The 10,947-nt window shown below is 38.9% G+C and overlaps 1 protein-coding gene across 1 annotated transcript in view; it reads right to left on the bottom strand.

The window, feature by feature from the left end:
* The window catches only part of cables2b (Cdk5 and Abl enzyme substrate 2b), a 29,970-nt gene extending 19,117 nt beyond the window's left edge, over positions 1 to 10,853 (bottom strand). The window contains exon 1 of the mRNA XM_067446590.1: positions 10,210 to 10,853. Within this exon, the coding sequence (XP_067302691.1) occupies positions 10,210 to 10,727 (518 nt within the window). The 5' untranslated portion in view covers positions 10,728 to 10,853. The remainder of the gene's footprint in view (positions 1 to 10,209) is intronic.
* Between the last annotated feature and the right edge of the window lie 94 nt (positions 10,854 to 10,947).

The following is a 10,947-nucleotide window of genomic DNA, read 5'->3' as shown; positions in this document are numbered from 1 at the left end:
TGTCTTTATAACGTGTTAAATATGGATATCTTTTTAACACAAAAGCATCACTTTGCTTCAGAAGGCCTTTATTAACCCCTCAGAGCTGTGTGGGGGGCTTTTATAATGGATGAATGCAATTTTTTGGGCTTCATTTTTGGCCGCCATTCACTGCCATTATAATGCTTGAATTAGCCAGGATATTTTTAACTCCAATTGTATTAATCTGAAAGAAGAATATTTTATATAGTACATAACTGTAAAAAAAACAACAACAACAACAAAAAAACAATCAGGCCCCAATTGAACATTTTCTAGTGAATGATCACTGTGGCAAGGGGGGCGTGGTTTAGCGAGGTCTGCAGCGGGAGAGAGAGCCGCGGGACGAGCGGTAAATGAGTGGGTTGGACGCAGATTAATAACACCTGTATCTTGTTCCAGTAATGGGCGTGGAGAGGGGATAAAACGCCAGTGGAACCGGAGACCAGGGAGAGAGAGAGTCGGACGGTTGATGCCCGAACCCCAGAGACTGAGAAACCGGAAGCCGGAAGTGCCGACCCGGAAGTGATCTTTGTATATTGAGTTTGAGAGAAACCACACTACTGAGTGTGTTTTGAGTATTGAGATACTAAATAAAGTAGCATCAACCGTCCAGCCGACCCCCGTGTCCTCTTCCTTCCTCACATTCACGAACTTATTACAATCACATCTAATTTTTTTTTTCAGTTCCAACTGAAAATGAAAACTGAAAAAATTTGAATATTTTCAATTGGGGCTTGATTTTTTGTTTTTGTTTTTTTTTGTACAGTGTATAAGATGACTTGAGTGTAAAGAGTAAACAGTAAATCTCTGGGTAATTTTCATTTTTTGAGTTAACTATCCCTTTAAGAAAGCCCAAACATGATGTGTTTGAAATATGAAAGTAATTTATCTAAAAATTCCTCAAAAAATCCTGCCGAAAAATCAGGCGGTAGGATTATGTATTACCATAACTGCAGTTACATAACTTTCAGTCTACGTCTCATCTGTGCATGTTCTTCTAACCCCCTCTTTTCCTACAACAGCATCACAGATTTCTGCCACATGCTTTGGGCACAAACCCAGGCCACATCTTCTTTCTGTTTGGTTTAAAAAGTATTACACAACTCTAGTGTGCGAACAAACACAAACAGCTCCCCCTATTCGCACTCTCCATCTGCTCTGCCATTTGTGTGATGATACACCCTCCCTCAAATTACTGTTATCATAACCCGGGGCTAGGAACCGCACCTGTGTGCAGGGGAGTGAGAAGAAGAGAGCAAAGAAAAGCTGGAGACTGTGACCGAACACAAATGACTTACAACCCTTTTCTTCATCTCCAGAATGAAAAAGGTGATGAACTCTGAAGCAGCTGCCAGCTTTGTGTGAACCTCATTCTTTCTCCCCATCTGTCACTCACTTGATCCCAACTTGTATTTTTTTTTGTCTCTCTCTTTCTTGATTTCCTAGTAAATCCTTTATCCGTTTGCATCCAACTTAAACTCAGAAAATGGGATGGAGAAGAAAACGACGGCATAAGCTTGGTGACGCAGGACACTAAAGGTCATAAAGGTTGAGTCTTTCTTCTATGTGTGTTATTAATGATGGCGCTTTACAAAAAATGCTTCAAAAACAAATTCCTTTACATTACTAGGCCTGTCATGATAACAAATTTTGCTGGACGATAAATTGGCCAAGAAATTATTGCGATAAACGATAATATTGGTGTAAAATGATAATGGCATAATAATACAGATACACCTTTTCATAGATCAATAAACTTTTATTTCTAAAGACTATTTAACACTGAAAACGGAAAACATTTTAAATATCCACAATAAATTACCAAAAACAATAAAAGCAATGAACTCACAGTCTGTTAACATAAAAATCACTTGAATAAATACCAAAAACAATAAATAAAATGGATGAAAACTGCAACGGATGACTGTGTTTTAGGTGCATATTAGGGGTGGCACGGTTCACAAAACCCACGGTTCGGTTCGTATCACGGTTTTAGGGTCACAGTTTTCGGTTCTGCACGGTTCTTGTTGTTGTTTTTTTCTTTTAATCGTTAACACTCCAGAAATGTACTTCAGCATATGATATATAGCTTAGATAACCACAATTTAGGATACAGTATAAAAAAAAATGTTATATCATGTAATCATGCACAAACTGAACTTAACCATCTCCGAGTAAAGCTAGGTGAGATTTTGATACAGCAAGAGAGAAGACATTGATGACATGCTTTTCATTTATTTGGCAAAAAAGGAGAATGTGTATTGCTATCTCTACAGGTATCTCATGTGCCTTTTTTGCACACAAAGATTGAACTGAGGAATTAACTTGCATTTATCAAACTGCCACGGTCAGTGTAGCTTTAAGCCTTGATTTACTCGGCCCGTCCGCACGAGTACGAGCGGCCAAAATGACATCAACACGGAGTGCGCAAGACCCCATTTCGCTTGGCGTGCACATGTCAAATTTTGTAACTCTGCGTGCCGCTGCTCAACCGAAGCAGCAGGAGTTCAGGCGAATCTGGCCGAGCATGACGTTTCATCACGCCTTCACCCAGTCTGCACATCGAGTTTAAACACCTGCCCAAACGGACGAGGCGGGCGGTCAGTCAGCGAGAGAGACAAGGAAAACAAACAAGCATGCAAATGGAAATTATCGCGGCCGGAAAAATCATTTTTATATAGCTCAACACAGTTAGTCTTATTGTTTAAATCTGGTTTTCATGATTTACTGCGAGTACCGTGTTTTACCATGCCTAATAATAACCTAGCTAGTGCAGTGTGCAACAAGTCTCTCACAGTAGCCACCGAGCAAAAGCACAGAGACCCATTATAACATAACTTTCAACACACTCAAATAATCGAAGCTATCATATAATCATATCTAATATGATAAAACAGAGCTGCGTTACCCCACATACACATGAGCAGAAGAAGCAGAAGCGGTAATCCGCGGCATAATAAAAGCTCTGAAAATCCAGCCGTCATTAAGCTACACCTTTGCTTTGAATAAGTGACCTCCAGCTGCGAAAAATTTCATATTGTGGCTTAAAATCCAAATATGATGATTATTCAAATTTTTCTGCTATTTTCAACCAGTAAAAAGCATTTTAGAACTATTTTCTGCACACAATGTATAGCATATTGAAAATATTAAGAGAGAGGTGGTATGAAACTCGAAACATTCCTTCGAAACTAATTCTTCAGGCAAAAGATTACTTTTTAAAGTGCCTTCAAATAAAAATAGTAACAAATGAGAAATAACTTTAATGGCAAAATGCACATAAGAGGATGACTCATCTGCCTAAGGAATCTCACACACCAGCCTGGCAAAGCTAAACAAACAGTTAAAAGAGAATGCACAATCCTAACAATCCTAATCCTCCCTCAAAACAAAGAGGGAATGTTAACCACTGCTCCTCTCTCTTTATATATCACATGTGTGTTATATAGCTCATAATCTCTGGTCCAGTATATCCCTGCCCCTCATTCCAGGGGATCAATAACTGTTCCTGACCAACTGGATGCAGTCAGGCCACAGTCACGTCACAAAGCTTTGAGTAAATACCCTTGGCGTAATCCTGCCAGAACTGGACATGCAGAGTATTAAAGCGCTAAGAGAACATATGGCTTGATTCCATGCTTTCAATGTTCCAATAGCACACAGGGATGAAAGACTAGGCTAGATTACCAGCACTGGTGCAAACGGCCGAAGCACTCTATTACAGGCTGAAGAGGAAGTGCCTCAGAGAAATGAGTGGGTGAAATGTCAGGCCTCAATCAGTGGGCTCATGTGTTGGAAGTGCCACATGGGTTACAACACAATTTATGAGTGAGGCCATATTTAAGTTTGGTAGCATTATTGAAAACAGCTGTATATGGAATCATGTTGGTTTGGATAGTTCATATAATTAGTCAGTAATCAAAGAATCCTAGGTTTCCATAAAAAATATTCAATAACGTAGAAAAAAAAAGTGGATTTGGCAACACAGTGCAGTTGAGTTCTGTTGACGTTTGACAACTAACGTTATGCGTCGCTCCCTTGCTCTGATAGGTTGTAGGTCTATCCAATTGAGGTCTTTCCTGGTTCAGTTGAAACACGCCCCATAATCACAGCCCAATGGAGCAGTTTCAGACTCATATAATTGAGTCAGGCCATGTCAGGCTACCACCCTAAAAGCGAACGCCAAAATCCAGAATGACATCTGACATCTTGATCCACTTTGTCTCGCAAGCACTGTTTGACAAATAAAGTTTATAATATGTGGCTCCAGTATCACTAGCAAAGCATCAAACTGACCCACTGACATGCTGAGGTAAACTCTGAATCACTCTGGAAAATGCCTGATAAGGAGGTGAAACTCTACTTCCTCTACGCAATATCAGGATTAAATGGACCCAATATTTCCTCTTTCTTTTTCTCTTTTTCAGAAGAGAGAGAGGACACCAAAATCATCCTCACTGCTTGAAGACTCCATTTTAGAAAAAAACAAAAAAAAAAACGTTTTTTTTTTTTTTTTGCTACAGATTATTTAAAACACATCGGACTCAGTGTGGAAGGATTCTGTGCGGTGTGCCTGACAAATTTTATGAAGACGAATATGAAAAAAAATTAATACGGAAATTTCGGACTCAGTCAATGTGCAAGGACCTTAATACTGGAGTAATGATGCTGAAAAGCTTTGCCATTCCAAGAACACACTGCATTTATTATTTTAAATTGTAATGATATTTCACAATATTCCTGTTTTTACTGTATTTTTGATCAAATAAATGCAGCCTTGGTGAGCATAAGAGATTTGACGTCTTTGAAGAACATCTTACAGACTTTAATGGTTGTGCAACCAAGTATGAATATGAGTATCGTTCTGAAATATTGCAGAATTAACTGCATTTTTTTAATTTTTACTTTTATGATCCAAGATCATTTTTGTCTGATCTGAACGGTTTTAGCAGCACATTTCAGCACAAATTAAAACATGAATGCTTTTAATTATAGAATCTGAATTTCAGTTGTCTGATTTTTATAAAACATAATAATTGGATATTATTGTGAGTTTTGGCACAGTCCGCTCAACGTAGGAAATATTTGTTTTCCATGAGATATGGCCTCATTCCATCTGAAAAACAAACTCTTATCGACCCCAAACTTTTGAGCAGTGATGTAAATAATTAGTCAAAAGGGTGCATCATTCACCCTCATTCATGCAGACAATAATGTGTAGGAAAGCTTCCTGCTGCATGAAAAATTATTTATATCACACACTGTCATCAGATCTATACACGTAGCATAGGTATCTAATATAGCAAAGGTGGAGGACAGCCAAATGATACTATTAGCATCCTTCACACTTAAAAGTTTTTTTTTTTCTGGAGTACCTTAGCTTCAATTTCTGATAACACTAAGGTTACTATTGACATATGAGCAGGAGCCAAGCCCAAGGTCGGTTTGCAGACACAGATACAATCATTACCAGTCTAGTTATTAACTCACATGGACTTGCATGAATGAGGAGAATCAATAGTTTCCACTGTCAGGTGAATCTGATTTAAGCTAAAGTTTCACTTTATTTTCACTGAAATTCATATAATTGCAAATTTATTTAGGCATTACAGACTACTCCACATAATCGACATCACACAGAGATAGTTTTCATTTCTTTCTACTCCTGGCATGTATAGAACAAGAGTGACTGAAGTCATGTGATCCACATGTAATCATCATAGACTCACGTGGCAGAACTAGATGTTTTTTTTATGCCCCCAATCCGAGTCATTTAATATTAAGTGTATATACACATAGTATAAAATTACATATATATGCTGCAATTGAGCAATTGTGACCGACACAGAATGACCGACACATACTTCAGTTTTCCTGGAACAACGACGTCACTAAATGGTGATGGCACAATTGTTTCTGTATGGCCCCAACTACAGCTTAGTGTATTACTCTGTCATGTATATAGATATGAGACTATGAGAAATATCATTCAGTTGATCAGTGATGTTCTCTCACATGCTGAAGTGCAGAGTGCATAGAAGTCGCCAGCTTTTTGACCTCCAAACTTTGTGTGGCATTGATTAGCTCAAGAACAGTGCATAGAGAGCTTCATGGAATGGGTTTACATGGCCGAGCAGCTGCATCCTTACATCACCAAGTGCAATGCTAAGCGTCGGATGCAGTGGTGTAAAGCACGCCGCCACTGGCCTCTATAGCAGTGGAGACATGTTCTCTGGAGTGACACATCACGCTTCTCTGTCTGGCAATCCGACGGACAAGTCTGGGTTTGGCAGTTGCCAGGAGAATGGTACTTGCCTGACTGCATTGTGCATAGTGCAAAGTTTGGTGGAGGGGGGTTTATGTTTTTTTTTCTTTTTTCTTTTTTTTCTTCAAGGTTTGGACTTGGCTCCTTAGTTCCAGTGAAAGAAACTCTTAATGTTTCAGCATACTAAGACATTTTGGACAATTTCATGCTCCAAACTTTAAGGGAACAGTTAAGGGATGGCCCCTTCCTGTTCCAACATGACTGCACACCATTGCACAAAGTAAAGTCCATTAAGACATGGATGAGCAAGTTTGGAGTGGAGGAACTTGACTGGCCAGCACAGAGTCCTGTCCTCAACCTAATAGAACACCTTTGAGATGAATTAGAGTGGAGACTGTGAGCCAGGTGTGAAGAATGGTCAAAAATTCCCATAAACACACTCCTAAACCTTGTGGAAAACCTTTCTAGAAGAGCTGAAGCTGTTATAGCTGCAAAGGGTAGGCCAGCTAAATATTAAACCCTACGGAATAAGAATAGGATGACATTTAAGTTTATGTGCATGTTAAGGTGTCCCAAAACATGGCAATGTATGTTGAGGGCCAATAGCACATAACCTCCAAATACATCAATCAAAAGGGAAATTTCTGTCATCAGTTACTTTGTTGTTGATCTAAACTTACAAGACTTTTGTTCATCTTTTCGAATCGCAAATGAAGATATTTTTAATGAAACCTGAGAGATTTCTTTTCATCCATTCAAACAAAACATTGACTTTTCAAAAAGTTCATAAAGGGATTGTAAAATAATCCATATGAATCTAGCGGTTTAATCTTCTGTATATCGCTTTATATGAAGAACACTTTGAATTGTGTCTTACATAAACACATCAAACACATGCGCAACACAACACACATGGTAAATGGAAGCTTGCTTGGCGCATGTTTGGAACTTGTTTTTGTTTTTTTTTACAATTTTTTGAAGTTTTAGTGGAATAGATGTTCAGGGGAGGGTCAGAAAGTTTAGGTTTTTCATAAAATGTTTAAAAGAAGAACGAATGTCGGTTACACTTTATTTTAAGGTGATGTTGTTACATTGTACTTACTCAAACAAGTAGTTATGTTAACTAACTACATGTACATAGAGTTATGGTTAGGGTTTAGTTTAGAGTTAGTTACTTGTAATTATGCATACTTTACTGTTATTACTATAGTAAGTACATGTAGTAACGTGTAGCTGCATCTCCTTAAAATAAAGTGTAAACAACATTTGCTCTTCTTCTTAACATATTTTTAATGAAAAACCTTAACTTTCTGACCCTCCACTGAATGCCTCTTCCACTAAAACGTCAAAAACGTTTGAAATGAAGAGGTTGAATAAGTGATGACAGAATTCCCTTGATGGGTGACTAACCCTATAAGTTTGGAGAATGTCTTCATCAAACATGATATTTTCATCAGAAAAAAAAAAATTTAAACATTCTACATTTGTACTACAGGGCAATCGTGTTTAAACGCAAACAGAAAACAAGACCCATAGCCAAATGCTAAAGATGAAAACATCCCTCATGCAAACTCAAAAATCGTTCAGCTATTAAATGCATACCAGCTTTGCTTTGGAACTACATAAACAGTTTAAAGCCTCAAAGCATTCTGACAATGCATAAGGCTGAGAATGTGGCAAGCGTGGTCAACAAGCTCCTACTTGTTGGACTATTCAGACTATCTTACTAGTCTTTACCATAGTCTTTATTGTGAATGTCACATCTCTCACTCACTCAATGCTTTCAGATGATATAACCAAGAATGGTGATGATCACATTCAAATTCTCTATTCTCCACACATATAATTTACCCGAAAGCTGGTTTTTAAGCAAGGAAAGGTCCATTTAAATGTGTGCTGGATGCATTTTCTGGAACTATTTTAAGCAACCGTAACATTTGAATCAAGCAAGTTCATGCTATGTAGCCCTGATTTATTCTCCAGTGCAGACGGTTCTTTCCCTCAGGCCTGCAGAGACCCTTTGAAGGGTTGAGAATATGACAGAATGTCTTAAGCTTTAATCTCTGCAGGTACTGTGCACAAAGCAGCGTGCAGCGCTGGAAGAACACCACCACCCTTGAACGCAGCACGGACTGACCTCAAAGCTCCAACTGATAAAGCAAAGCAAATGTCTGCCTTGACTGTCAGTCTGGTTTGAATCTACATGTCACAGCCGCACCCTTTTTAAAGTGGGAAGAGGGTTGAGAGGGGAGGTACAGTCAAAGGAATAAAGACCTCCCACTGCTCAATGGACTATAGTGAGATTAAGAGCGAACATAAACGTCCTTCTCACACTGGAGTTTTCACTTCCTCATGAGGAGAGATAACCCAACCATGTTGAAAACTTTATGTACAAATGGCCATTTTTAGGCAATGCTTATTTGGCTGTGAAGTCATCTGGATTCCAGAAAGGGGCTTGTTCAGTCTGTGGTCAACGAGTGTACTTGTTAGAATGAAAACAGTCTTTTTCACATACTTTTGGGTCTTGGCAACAACATTTAAAAGTCAAACAGATCAAACCTATGGAGGTGGCTTGTCATTTCAGTAGTTCAGTCTGAAACTTAAAAATGCATTACAATCTTTCAAAAGAACTTAAAATAAATGGTAAAAGTGATATTTGGAAAGGAATTTGGAAAAAGGTGACCAGCTAACTCCAGAGCATGTAACTGCAGATGGGTCATCATTCGCTGTGTAAAGTACAAACCAATTAAACTCGGATTGGGCAGATATACAAGACTCACTCAAAACATTATACAATTGCATAATATAGTATAGGCCTACATTATTCTCTGTAAACTGTTCTTTCGAATTTCTAGTAAATAAAAAAATATGAAGTGAATGATGAGGTTTACAACATTAAGTCATCTCTTAAATAAACATTAGCCTGAATGACTCTGTGGTGCTTCTCCCACTAAAAATGTGGGTTGGGTAAAATCTGTTACAAAACATGCCTATTTAAACTGGTCAGAGTAATGACTAACGCCTTACACTATGTGTCCATGTTAAGGCAGTAATAAAAGCAATAGATGCAAATTACAACGCTCTAACAATAATGACACATTCATTTTATATTGTTCATCGGCATTACTCAGTACTTACATAAGTAAAAAGAATTGTAACCATGTAAGTGTGTATCACAAGAACAAGGCGCACAATATAAGCAGTAAATGAAAGGGTGTTATGGTGTGTAGCATAAAAGCCAAAATCTAACTTCTCTGAACCACCTTAACCCCCTTGTGTAAAGGAAATTTTGCATTAGAGCCACCTTACAGACATGTCCATTTTTTCATATATTTTATAATATAACTATAATTTATAGCATTGGATCTGTATTAATCACATACATTGAACACTATTTCTGCAATTATCATTAGGCCTACTGTCAAAATTAATTTGTGATAAATATGTTAAGTAATGCAATGTTAATATATCTTTTAATAGTGATTATGTATCTTTTAAAAATATCTAATATGCAAAATCAGTTTTCCCCTTTTACTTTTTGACAAAAATGTATAGTTATAGTTACATGCTAGACCACAAAATTCAAAATAAAAATAGCCGGTCTATTTTTTTTTTTTTTTTTTACGGTTTAATACTAATATTTAATGTGAATAATTAAGAGTATATAGGTCCAGCATTTCTGAAAATAAATAAATAATGTAAGAATAGCTTTTTAGATAAAAAGTTGAATAATAACATTACAATATTAGGCTACATTAATCACCTTAGCAATTGCCACCTTGACAGTTTAAATGACCAACCAAGTGGCCGGTCTATCTCAGAAGTTCATGAAAACTACCAGAATGCATTAAACCATGTTATTTCGAGAGCTCTGCCTCTAAAGTGAAACCCCACTTCACCAGAAACCTGTGCTGAACACCCACCGCGGTCGAGAGTCCAGCGAGGAGCCGCAGCTCTGCACGGACAGCAGCGTCGGAGACTTCCGCGCTCCGAGCGGAGTTGGCTGTAGACTGCACGGGGACAGGAGGTTACTCTGCGAGGAGAACGAGCCTCTCTCCCTCTCCAGGAACACCTCGGTGCTCCCGACGTTACTGAACTCCGAATCCGACGGCAGAACCAGGATGGGCGGGACACTAAGCAGCCCGAGTCTGGGGACAGGGAGGCTGGAGAAGGTCCCATCGCTGCATGCCGCAGCGGACAGGTCGCTCGCAGTCGCGCCGATGTCAGCGCACTGAAATTCGGCATCACTGTGGCCCGATGAACTCGCATTGCTCCGCACAGGCCGTCCGTCCAGTGATATATTAGTGAGGAATAAAAGCGCAGCTTGTCTCCTCCGCGAGTCTTTACTTTTCCGCAGATGCTCTCTGTGCAGTTTGCCAGTGCATGGGCTCAGTGAACTCTGCGGACTGCAAGCAGCAGCCGCCATTCTCGAGTGAACCATCGGCTGATGCTCAATTTTGTTTCTACCCCGCCGCGACTCATCCGGACACGCCCACTCTTATCTGATTCGCTTGGAGTAGAGGATTTTTGTAAATAGATAGAGCATGCGTGAATTTGATTGGCCGATGAGTCAGTGTCTGAAATAAAGCATCAGGCGCGCTCTGGGGAAGAGAGAGAAAATAAAGGACTAATGCAGTTTCTGCTGCTTTGCTTTTATATTC

This window comes from Pseudorasbora parva, chromosome 6 (genome assembly GCF_024679245.1).
Source record: "Pseudorasbora parva isolate DD20220531a chromosome 6, ASM2467924v1, whole genome shotgun sequence".
NCBI classification, from domain to species: Eukaryota; Metazoa; Chordata; class Actinopteri; order Cypriniformes; family Gobionidae; genus Pseudorasbora; species Pseudorasbora parva.
This window is presented reverse-complemented; position numbering and strand designations above follow the sequence as displayed.